At 39.1% G+C, this 12,709-nt stretch overlaps 2 protein-coding genes across 2 annotated transcripts; one reads left to right on the top strand and one right to left on the bottom strand.

The window, feature by feature from the left end:
- Positions 1-1,808: 1,808 nt before the first annotated feature.
- On the bottom strand, positions 1,809-5,240 carry LOC110926073 (E3 ubiquitin-protein ligase At1g12760). The gene is made up of 5 exons (XM_022169833.2): positions 4,329-5,240; positions 4,133-4,255; positions 3,927-4,059; positions 3,501-3,656; positions 1,809-2,201 (listed from the first exon to the last, which is right to left on the bottom strand). The coding sequence occupies exons 1-5, from the start codon at positions 4,817-4,819 to the stop codon at positions 2,028-2,030; spliced, it is 1,077 nt and encodes a 358-aa protein (XP_022025525.1). The 5' UTR covers positions 4,820-5,240; the 3' UTR covers positions 1,809-2,027.
- A 3,857-nt stretch (positions 5,241-9,097) lies between these two features.
- On the top strand, positions 9,098-12,163 carry LOC110921190. Its single transcript, XM_022165472.1, has one exon. The coding sequence runs from the start codon at positions 9,098-9,100 to the stop codon at positions 12,161-12,163; it is 3,066 nt and encodes a 1,021-aa protein (XP_022021164.1).
- Positions 12,164-12,709: the final 546 nt, after the last annotated feature.

Below are 12,709 nucleotides of genomic sequence, written 5' to 3'. Positions count from 1 at the left end.
GAACGGATTAAATATTGAAACCTGTGTGTTTGCATGTTTTGCAAAGCACAATAAAATAAGTAGGTGTACATGATAATTATCTTACAAGCTCGTAATTTCTTGCTTTCAATACACAATCCACTTTTAAAGTGTTTAATCATCAATTCTTTAAGAAGTTTCTTATTATTTTTACATAGTGTAATTAAACATTGAAGCAATATTTAGATAACCCATAGATTTATTCGTTTTTATTTTGTTATATACAATTAACCAATTTTGCCTTACATATATTTTCATAAACTGATGGACTATGTTGTAAACGTATAAGTTTTCAAAATTTGGTCATTCATAGATTCTGCAATTTTTTTTTTTTAAAATTTGATTTATATATATCACTTTTAGTAATTTAACTAAAAAATATCATCATTAAAAATATTGTATAAAAATTTCATAAATATCTATTTTTTTTTTGGTGAGGTTTAATTAAAAAATATCATTATAATATAAGTTATAAGTTAAAGATATATTTAAAGTACGGTAGGATTTTGTGAGAAGCTTTAGCCGATCTATAATCTAAACAATAATATTGGTCAATTAAAAGATATATTTGAATTAAGGGCATGCATATATATATTGAATGGCCAACGAATAATAGCCCGGCCACCCGGAGTAACCTACTAGCAAAATGCGACCCCATACGAAGGCCCACTACTGAAAAACCCGGCTGGGATCAGATTTGACCTTGAGACCTGTGACCTTCAACCCCGAATCTTCATTCTATATCTCATTGGCGTAAGGGCGGAGGTATCATATAGGCCGAAGGTTTGTGCTACTCAAAATGAACTGAGTACATTTCATTTACAAGAAAAATTGTTTTCAACCCAAGCATGGATTTTGTAGAAAGTGGAATTGACCTGCCTTTTAAGTTTCATGTTTGTTTGTTTTTTTAATTAATGAAAATGCGTTTTATTTATTTGTTTACTTATTTAATTTTACGTAATTTAAAAAATGTTGTTTTTAATTAGTTTTGTTATATATTTAATAAAAAAATTCATGGGCTCAATGAGTTCCCCAAGTAAAATTGGTTGAAAATAGGTGAAGTGATAAAATGATGTGATAAGTTTTGACCGATGGGTTTCATGTGTTAGTTGGGTTAAGTAATCAGTGGCCCTGGTTTGGTTTTAGCCGGTTGGTTTTTACATTCAACTTTCAATGTTTATCCGTAATGAACGGTTTAACTTACGGTTTTAAAGGATAATATACATCAATTGCCAAAGCAGATTAAATTTGAAATACTTAATAAAATGCATAATAGAAATACAATGCTCCTGTAGTTGCTATCTACAGGTTTTATTATTTGAAAGCTAGCCCTTAATAATATGTGAAGGAATCTTAGAAACCGAGCAATTTGAGGCTTTGGGTGACAATGTAGTTCAGGCTTCTTAGACTTCAATTGCCGCTCAATATGACAATATTGTAATTTAATTGTTTTTGCAGTAAACTGTTTAAAATGGGTATTGGGCTAATGAAGTAATGAGCTTTAAATAATTAGTTTATAACTCTTGTATGTGTGTTAATTAGCTTATAGTAAGTTTTTAAAATATAACACCAACTTTTCTTGTGGGTCGGTGTCAAAATTTCATGGGGTTGGTTGGATTACATCATAAATAAACTAAAAAAATCGGCAATGCACAAGCTGAAAGTAGAAATAAAATGTTTGGTGATAATAATAGACCCGACCCGACTGCAAAGAAAAAAGGTTAAATACCATAATACGGGTTTACAGGTTGGAATCGTCTTAAAAACCGGACTATGCAACCATACCTTCATGAAACACCACTATTCCGCAAATTCAATCTGTTATAATGAGTAAACATACATTGCCACACACAAATTTAATGAGTATTTCACTTAGCTTTCAGTTTTTCATGAATCACGATTTATGAACCCCCCCAAAAAATAAAGCTGACACGCACGCAACAAAACAGAATTTTATAAAAACACTGAAGAATTAATTAAGAGCCATTTGATACAAGTAAAACTAATGACTAGGCCTCCTCACAGCCATGGGTGCGGTTCTTGACAATGTTGTACTTGCAGAGAGGGCATGTTGCATTGATGTACAGCCACTTGTCTATGCAGCTGCAATGAAAGTGGTGAGAACATGGAAGCTCGCGTAGCTCCGCTTCATCATCATAGGCCGAGAGGCATATGCAACACTCCTACATGTTTAGTTTAGTTACCATTAACATTATTATATCTTAAATTACTACTAAAGCTGGTCCGTCAACTTACAAATGGGTCGGACAAGGTTGTGTTTTACCCCATACGGGTGGGTTATATAAAAAAACCGAGTCACCTGCTCATTACAATCCTCACACACAAACCTTAAACTAAGAGTGTTCGTTTGGGCCCACAAGATTATTTTGCTGTCTTTAATTAAAAATACTTAATAAAAGGATAAACAATTAGAAAGTTTCTACAAATCATTACTGCATATTTCCAGCTAGTTTTTATATTAGTTTCACGGATCAAAGTCCATCTTCAATGTTTATTTTGGTGAAACTGCACATTGGAACAAACTGAACATTTTTTCCGATGTTAGAAACTAACTTTAAAAATAGTTTCAAAATAAAAGCCAACTTACAATTCATTACCAACCTCACGTCACATGCCACTCAAAAAAAAAAAAAAAATGCTTATGTGAAGAAATACCTATAAAAATATACTCATTTCCAAGTTTGAAAACTTGATAAAGTTATTTTAAAAACAATCACTAGATGCACATCATATGAAGGTGGCATGTCCATGTCATCAATTTTGGTGAATAAATAAATAAATAAAAATAAAAAGACTTTTGGCAAGTTGAATAGGTCATTTGTGAATTGTTGGTTGAAGCCATAAAATAACAACCTACTTTCACTTTTGTCCCAACATGGTTTTACCTGCAGATTTTTATTGCCAATATGGTACATAAACTTTTAGTTGGATGTGGTATTATGAACATAGTTAGTTTTTGCTACCAGATATAGTTGACGAGTGATTATGTGGCTTTTTATGTTGTTAATGTGGCTTTATATTACTGACGTCGCAACAAAAATAATATTAAAAGACAAGTTTCAAAGGAATCGCAACCACTTGTCGATCAACCGCCGACCACCTTGGTATGTTCCAGCCACCTTCAAGCTAACCAAATCTTGCAGTCATAACTTTACAAATCAAAACTGTTGAAGGATTGATACATAATAGATTATATTGCGTCACCTCATGTACCATAACCAAATGAAATTTGAAAACTCACATTAAAACTGTCCAGGTGCCATCTTAGGACAAAAGTGAAAGCAGATTGCTATTGTATGACGTTTACCCTAAAATGTAAATTGGTTTCTATTTCGTGCACTTGACACTTTATTTTACTAAACTGAGTTGGACAATATTTACACACAATGCAGATTATAAACCAGTCCACAACTTTATTGTAAGTGGTTAGTGCGTGAGAGAGAGAGAGAGAGAGATCTTACAGCATCTTCAGGTGAGAGAACATGTTCAATGGGTGTTACGGTGCCACACTCAGTCATTACTCCACCACACAGTCCTTGTATCTCATCACTAGCTGCACCATCCCGGCGAAATGTGAATTTTGGGAGCAGTTCAATGTCCTCTTTGCTTGCTCCCTCCTGCCATGCCATGATAATGTCAATGTTAGTTGAGTTCATAGGCAGGCAGTTGTAGAATACATAGTTTATAAAGTTCAAACTTCAAACATGTGTAACACCCAAATTGAAGTGGCTACAATGGACTTTGAAGATCCAAACGATGGTCCATTCGAAGGAACACTACACTATCATAACAAATGCAGGCCACCAACAACAGCTAAAAGCTAGATACATTATCATAGCAACGTATATGAAATGGAAGATACCACAGAAAGGTCATGGCTTGCTTACCTGATCGGCAACAGCATACAAGACAGCAATTATACACGGAAGACAACAGCAGACAGCAATACCAATAAGACAAGCAAGCGCAACGCAGAAAACAACAAAAAATACATCAAATGCCAAGAATATAACAGAAAGCCTGCATTGTGAACATCAATCAGTAGCACTCTATACAACATGAAAAAAGAAAGGTAACCCACCAACCCACCCACCAGTAAAGCTTGGGAGAGTTGTGAGCCATTGCTTGGCCACCAGATGAAATCCAATAGAAGCCAAGGATCCACCAAATGAAGGAAAACATTGTGTTTGCAGATTCCAAATACTTTGCCACCCCACTGCAATATTGCAAAACAGATATGGTTAGTTAATAATAATATGTAGAAGACATAAATACTTTATTGTTGTTACCTGTTATCGTTGTTGGTGAGGTTAGCCAAGGTAACATACTGGCTGGTGGATCCATTGGAATCAAGATTATGCGAACGCCGCCTGTTGTTATACTCGGTCCAAACACAGACCATATGCAGAACACACTGCACAGCATACCCCACAACCCACAGCCTCAACCAGGCGGCCATTGTTTCCTCCTCCTGACTCAGAATTAAAACAACGGCAGCCACAAGAACAAAGGCCAGGTTCCATACGAGATCAAGAATGACGACCGGCTTGGAATAGGCCCAGTCGGTCTGCCTCTCCTCGAGCTGCTCGGCTGCCGTTTCCCTGACCAGCATGGACGGCTCCCTCATGATACGGCGGCTGCTGGCTCGGCGCAGAAACCTAGCGGCGTCACGTAAGCTTTGTCGCCTGACTGACCTCCGGCCTCCTCCACCTCGATCATCATCATCATCTTGGGCAGAGTAGAGCAAGGGTGTCGTGGCGGATGGGGGTGGAGCCAACATATTGATAAAACCCTAACCTAATAGGATTTCTTTCTTTCTTTCTGGTGGATGATCCTAGGACAAATCTGGTCTGGTCAGCAGAATGAACTGTAAGAGAATTGGGTGTTTTAGGATTGGATTGGATTGGATTGGATTGGATGCGAAATTTACGATGTGTTTGACTATGTGTGTTGTGTTGTGTTGTGAGAACAGTGGTTGGCATTTCATTTGATTGTGGCCCCTACCTGAATGAAACACAACGACTCATTGATTGATCGATTTATTTTTGCGGGTAGACAACTACTTCCAAAACATAACTAACTACATACATACATACATACAACGCTTCCTTCCCGTCGTTACTATAGCCATAGCTGCTTTCTTCTTTCAAAAATCAAGCTACTCTCTCTCAACCAGACATAACTTTTATCTTTGGAAATATGAGTTTTACATATTAATGCGTTTATTTAACATGTGAAATTTTGGGAATGAGACTTATCCCACTATATACATAGTCAACCGACAAAATCTACTGATATATGAGGAAGACCACTTCTTGGTTATTGTTTTCTAAAAGCAGGCAATATTCGAAACTCTAATGTAAAATCAAGTTTTTTTGTCACATGTGAAATTCATACTTAGCTGCAAAGGCGGATGATAATGGAGGCCCTTGGGTGATGATGCAACCACCGTTCAAGAGGCCAATAACAGTCACAAAACTAGTACAATACTCCTTGGCTAGGCATAACAAACTTTTGTGTGTTAATGCATTTTATAGGAACCTGATAATTGATTTTCATATGTTCATTCACACGGCCATTATTTGTGATTACATTTAAAAAAAATCCTAATCAAATTCATTAATTTTCTTACTTCATATAAATTTTGGTTTGAAAAATTGTGCCGATGATGATTCAAGATATTAAAGTTCAAATTGTCGATTAACTTTTTCGGCGAACTTGTTTTTATCGGTGGTGCCAGGAAGAAAATGTGAGGTTCGAAGATGAAGTTGGTGGGTGGGCCCCACACTATTTATTAATTGAATTTTATTTAAGGGTTTATAAGTGGGTTGGTAAGATATGACTAGTTTTTAACCAAGTAAATGGATGAGATTAATGATAGAGACCAAAAATGTTAGAAAAAATGATATTAGAGACTCAAATATTAAAATATTCTTTTTTTAGATTGATAGGGTTAAAAGTGAAATAACCGATGGGACTAAAATGGTAATTTACTCTTAAAAGAATTAACAAATGATTGTGTAGTGGAGTAGTGCACTAGTTATGGGCTTGCTATTAAAAAACAAGTTATGGGCTTTCCTTCCAAACATTTTGGTCATGAGTTCTATTCTTATGGTTTGCATTTTCCTTTTCGTTTTCCATCTTAAATACTTTTTTTCTTTCCCAAGAGACAAGTTTTTGCTCCATTTCAGGGCCGGCTCAAGGGTAAGCCAAATGAGGCTTGGGCCTTGGGCCACAAAAATTATAGGGCCTCCACATTTTGATGAAACATAGTCCATTTATAAAATATTTAGGGTGTGGGTTTTTACCAAATTGATTGTTGGTAGTGTAGTGGTTTTGTGTATGTATGGTTGTTGGTGAGACCTGAGTTCGAATCCTTGGTTCACCATTTTTTTCTTGTTTTTAAATTTTAACACAATCTTTCAAATAATTACACTTGGGCCCTTCAAGTTTAACTTTCAATTACATACATTTTTTTGGGAAAAAGGCCACAAGATTTTACTTCGCCTTAGGCCACCAAAATGGTTGAGCCGGTCCTGCTCCATTTATATTTATAAGACATGAATTAAAAGGAAATTTCTCAAAAAAATTACTATAATTTAATTTAACTTAAATAATGTCTTATCGTATTGTTTTTCTTTTTATGTTATTGATGTTGTCACTTTTTTTTAAAAAATCGTATTGTTTTTCTTTATATATTATTGTTGTCACTAAATAAATATGACACATCATAATTCTCTATATGGTATTAATTCTGAACATGATGAGCAATGGTGATGTATTTGGTCATATGACTTTTCCAGTATTACACTTTTAGAGGGTGTTTGGGATTGCTTATTTAACTTTAAAAGTGTTTTTTTTTAAATGTGTTTATTGACTTTTGACGTTTTTAAAAATAGTTTTTAAAAAAGTGTTTTGATTAGTTTTTGTGGTGAGAAACTAATACGTCAATACGTTGTTTTTTAAAAGGTATTTGACTTAGCTTATTCTTTTTTTTTTTGAACGGTAAGATTCTATGATTGATAGAACAGGGTCAACATATGATGTAAAAACCCTCAAGTACGGTACAAAAACACGGAAATTAAAAAAATATGAAACAATCCCAATTACATCGGATTATCTCACTACGTCTCTTATATTGAAATCCACCCATCTCTCCCATACAATATCTTGAAGTTTTGATCTACTCTTTAGCCAGATAAAGCTATCCGACATTATTGTCCCCACTATGTTGTTCTTGGTGCGGATGTAGCCGTCGAATTCCTTTTCATTTATTGACTTCCATATATTCCACATAGTCGTTTGAAATACTACATTTAGAACTTTCTTCCATTCCTCAGTTCCTGTTAAACCTTTCACAAACTCTAAAGCCTCAATGCAAGAACGAAATTCATTGGACAATGGTAGTTTTAGCCATACAAGTATATCCCTCCATACTGATTTTGACATGGTGCATTCACAAATTAAATGGCCAGCCGATTGCTCTCGTATTTCACATATGGAACAGAGTGGATAACTTACCGGTATGCCTCTCCTAATCAGCTCCTGCTTCACCAGAATCTTGTCAAGCGTAGTTCTCCATGTGAAGTAATTTATCTTTGGCGGCACCCAATGGTTCCAATGTTTCCATTCTTCCTCAATTCCGACGCCGTCCTGCTTGTTTATCTGTTTTCTAACATTTGCCACTGAGAATTCTCCTCTATCAGCTGCGTTCCATACCCATCGGTCCTACCCTGCTTTGAATTTCGCGCTGTTGAGTTGGTGTAACATGCCGGTCATTATTATACATTTACTCCATTTACTACTTTTACATATAATATTATACACTTAAAAAATTTTTCTTTTGACAAAGAATTTCCAATGTGTAAAACTGAACTATGAAGTTTTAATCTCTATTGTACTATCTCAATTTTCGATACCGATACAGACGTTAAATGTTGAAATTGGAACTTTTTTTTATCAAACTAAACAATTATCAAAACAAAGAATAACTAACCAAAAGTTAACTAATCTTCTCTTCTAAAATAGAAACAACATACCCCTAAAAAAACTTTAATAAAGTGAACTTCTGATAATTACAAGTAATCAATCATGTTCTTATAGTCATAGTTTTCTTTACAACCCAATAAGAATACATCTACTATCAAACATATATTGTTTCCATTGATATACTATATTAAAACGCATACATAATTTCCCAAACAACCACAAAAAAGAAATGCAAACAAACAAATATAAAATAACACAGACTAGTTTGAACACAAAAATAACACTCCGGTGATGTTTATTTGTGATTTAAAACACAATGTAACTTACGTTTGTATTATAGGCTGAATTTCTTATCTTATCCCTGATTTTGCGGTTGATTTGGTATAATTGGGTGTTTCAGAGGAGAGAAGGTACAGAGAGGGGAAATCACGAGAAAGATGGGGGGGGGTTATGGTATGTCGGTTATTTCTTTATTTAAAAGAAGTTAAATGACACATTTACTCCCAATCAATTAAAGTAGCATATTTTTAGAACACACATATTACCAAAATGCCACCAAAATGATCTCAACCATCATACACACCCATCCAATGGTCAAGATCATTTCCTACATGACGAGGTGTGACCCGCATCGGTCAACCCGACCCGGTTACAACCTTTTATATTAATAAATACAAACGTTTATTCTAGAACCTTCCATATCTGCATGGAAGGTGGACAACTAAATCTCCAACTTTTCGGGAAGATCGTGTAAATCTCTAATTTATCGGAATACATCCTGGGATAAAGGAAACCCTAATGGAAAACCTATAAATAAAGGCAAACGTATAAGGTATGATCATCTGGTTCTCATACATCTTCTTCTCCAAAACTTCCTTCATAAACCAATACTTATTCTCACGCCGGAGGGTGGTTACAGGAATAACCCCATTCCTGTAACGAGTCCTAACGGTGTTTCTGTTTTGCAGCCAAGCGTTCGGGTCACTAATCATTGAAGCCGTAGGTGCTGCTTAGGTCAGTGTTTCTTCATTGGCGCCATCCGTGGGACCTATTTAGCGACAAGAACCTCATGGCAAGTGATCAGAACACGGCTGGTCAAACGTTGACAGATAATAATTTGGCGTTAGGGGCGGAAACTAGTACCGTTCCACAGTCTTCCCCGGCCGTCACGAGGTCGTTAGATCCAGAGTTCGAGGCGGAAGGGCCACCTCCAGGTTTTGACAATATCACCACCGTCTCTTCCCAGACCGTGGTTACAAGCCCTTTCCTCTATATGCCCTCACAAATACCACCAAGGAGGTTGGGGGGGACTAGCAGTAACACATTCACTCCGGGGACAACTGTTTTTTCACAGGCTTCACGCCTCTACTCCACTCCTGTTATTACCTCGGCGAGCCCCAATACCTTAGTGTCAGAAACCAGTACGCCTCAATACTACCAGCCGTTGGTTTCTAACCCAATGCCGCCGCTATACTCAGCCGCGCTTACGGCGGCGTTATCTACACCACCTCATCAGCCGGTCATCATGCCAGCTGGGGTAATGAATGCCCCTGTCACACCAGGAAATCAGATGTATTTCCCGGGGTATTGCTATGCACCCCCTTACGGATATTTACCCTCATACGGGGGTTCAGCGTACCCGTTTCAGGGAACAGCGCAAAGAAGCTCTCAATCGCCGTACGCGGCTTACATGCCGCCATGGTGGAATTTTCCAACTCCACAACCAATGTATACCCAAGCACCAACTGAACCTGTGCACGACAGAGAAAATGCGGTCAGACCCCGGGTAACCCCTTTGGAAAACTCCAACCTGATGGCAGGGCCTGCCCCGGGTACGAACGTTCCACCCTCACAACCCGTAAATGTGGAAGAAGACGAACTAACCAAACCATACAAGCCGGTAGACGCGACATTCCGGTCCAAATTCACTCGAAGGATCGCCGAAGCTCCTATCAAGGAAAAACCTAAAATGCCCCAAACGGTCGGTAAGTACGATGGCCTCACCGACCCTGACGACCATCTCAATTTATTTAAGAGCGCTGGTGAAGTGGCCTGCTGGCCCATGCCCCTATGGTGTAAAATGTTCGTACAAACCCTAGTGGGAGCGGCACGAGTATGGTGGGACAGCCTGCCCACAGGCGAGATAGACAGTTTTGAAGATTTGGAATCAAAGTTTATCCTACAGTTTAGTCAGCAGCGCCGACATACGAAAGATAGGAACGAACTCCTTCATATTCGTCGTCGAGACAATGAGACGGTAGAAAACTTTATCATCCGATTCAACAAAGAAAGCCTGGCGATACCAGGCGTCACCAACGATCTGGCATGTGGAGCATTCCTCCAAGGAGTTAACGATGACGAACTACTAAGAACACTGCATGGAAGGGATGGGGTACCCCCAACCATAGATGAAATACTGCGAATAGCCAAAGTATATGTTATACAGGAAAAAGCGGTAGCGGCCAGCCACGCGGCCAATAGAAAGAAAGAAGCCCTAAAAAATCAGGAGGAAAAAGATCACCGGGGGTCTAAAAGCAAACATAGGGGAGACCGATATCAGAGAAACGACAAAGACTCGCGATACGACAGACACCGAAGCTCCTATTCAAGGAACGAGACGTCAAAACCTCGGTCTGAATATCCCAATTTAAGCAAGACCCCGGCTGAAATTCTTGCCTCAGAAAACCTCAGGCTTAATCCACCAAAGCCGCTGAAAGACAACCCTAAAAAGGATACGAGTAAATACTGCGAGTACCACAAGGGGAGCGGGCACGACACCAACGACTGTTTTCAGCTTAAAAAACAGATCGAATATTTCGTGAAGTCGGGTAAATTGGCACACCTAGTGCGAGATATCAAGCAAGGCCCGCCTGTGGTCAAGGAGGAGAACGATAAGGGGGCAGGCAAAAGGCCGCGCGAATTGAACATGGTTCATGCTGACATAGGAAGGGGGGCGAAGCGGAGTTTCTCCACGCTCGAGCCTTGGATGTTGGCAACAATGACTATAGAACCGCGAATGGAGGATTTGCATCTTACCACAGACGCCCTGATCATCTCCGCGGCAGTAGGAGACTACCGCATGAGGCGAATCCTAGTCGACACCGGAAGCTCAGAAGATATCATCTATGAACATTGCTTTAACAGAATGCAACCAGAAGATAGGAAGTTGCTCGAATCAGTACACGCCCCCATCAAAGGTTTCACAGGGGAAAAGGTTGATCCTATTGGTCAAATCACTTTCCTGGTAACCTTCGGGCAATCACCCAAAGAAAGAACCATACTACTAACTTTCCTTGTAGTCCGCGCTGAGTCATACCACAATGTGATAATCGGAAGATTCACCCTGGGAAAATTGGACGCCATAGTCTCCACGGCAAGGGATTTTATGAAGTTCCCAACACCGCAAGGTATCGCTACCGTATTTCGCGATAAAATCGGGGAGGTACTAAATACCAAACGATGTCGCCAGGGGCCCACTGGGGCCACGGGACCAGAAAGATGGGTATTAAGCACGCGTCACCCGGACCAAATGGTCACAATAGGGGACACTCTGTCCCCAGAAGTTAAAAGCGATTTGAAGCAATTATTAAAAAGAAACGCGGACATTTTCGCTTTCGAGCACTCCGATTTGACGGGAGTCCCCCGTGACAAAGCGGAACATAAGCTCGCCACACTTCCAGGCGTTAAACCGGTCGCTCAGGGTAAGCGCAGCATGGCCCCGGACCGCCGGGCGGCGGTCGTTAAAGAAGTACGCAAGTTAGTGGAAGCTGGAATTCTCAGGGAAACACAATACCATACATGGGTGTCTAACCCGGTCATGGTGAAAAAACCAGATGGCACGTGGCGAATGTGCATCGATTTCAAAGACCTAAACAAGGCGTGCCCAAAAGATGCGTACCCGTTGCCCGAGATTGATTTAAAGGTCGATTCCCTGGTACCCTATCGATTCAAGTGTTTCCTAGACGCGTATAAAGGGTACCACCAGATTAAAATGTCCAAGGAAGATGAAGAAAAGACAGCGTTTCATACCGACGTGGGCATCTTTTGTTACACCAAGATGCCTTTCGGGCTACGAAACGCAGGAGCTACCTATCAGAGGCTCATGGACAAGGTGTTCGAGGCACAGATCGGGTGAAATTTGGAAGTCTATGTTGACGACCTCGTAATTAAAAGCAGCGAAGAAAAACAGATGTTGGCAGATATAGAGGAAACTTTCCAGCGGCTCAGAGAGTACAACATAAAATTAAATCCAAAGAAATGTTCGTTTGGGGTGGAAGAGGGGAAGTTCCTGGGGGTAGTAGTCACCCGAGACGGTTTTAAAGCTAACCCGGTGTCACACCCCGATTTCCACGTGTCTCACCGGTGGGCCCAGTGGGGGATTACCGTGACGATGTTGGCAACAATATAGTCAAACCACACAATTATATAATGCACAGCGGAAGCATAAGATAAATATATAAATTTCAACCTCTGATTGTAATATCAAAATGTATTACAGGGGTTGAATATATCCACAGTGGATCGTAAATAAACGTAAAGTATTGTTCCATCAGATACTGCAATCAAGCTTGCGGGACTTATCCCGACGCTAGGGAGCTAATACCAGCCAATTTTCGTTTAGGTACCTGCACTTAATCTTTTTGGGGAAAATACGTCAGTTTACACTGGTAAATACATTCAA

Source organism: Helianthus annuus, chromosome 17 (genome assembly GCF_002127325.2).
Source record: "Helianthus annuus cultivar XRQ/B chromosome 17, HanXRQr2.0-SUNRISE, whole genome shotgun sequence".
Classification (NCBI taxonomy): Eukaryota; Viridiplantae; Streptophyta; class Magnoliopsida; order Asterales; family Asteraceae; genus Helianthus; species Helianthus annuus.
The sequence above is the reverse complement of the archived record's forward strand: the minus strand, read 5'-3'. Positions and strand labels throughout refer to the sequence as shown.

What these genes read in the sequence shown, in the direction of transcription:
- LOC110926073 (XM_022169833.2), bottom strand. Translation starts at nt 4,819, where the DNA reads ATGTTGGCTCCACCCCCATCCGCCACGACACCCTTGCTCTACTCTGCC. An exon ending in CTCACCAACAACGATAACAG is followed by an intron (nt 4,256 to 4,328) that starts GTAACAACAATA and finishes GCAATATTGCAG; the next exon opens with TGGGGTGGCAAAGTATTTGG. An exon ending in TGTATGCTGTTGCCGATCAG is followed by an intron (nt 3,657 to 3,926) that starts GTAAGCAAGCCA and finishes ATGGCATGGCAG; the next exon opens with GAGGGAGCAAGCAAAGAGGA.
- LOC110921190 (XM_022165472.1), top strand. Translation starts at nt 9,098, where the DNA reads ATGGCAAGTGATCAGAACACGGCTGGTCAAACGTTGACAGATAATAAT.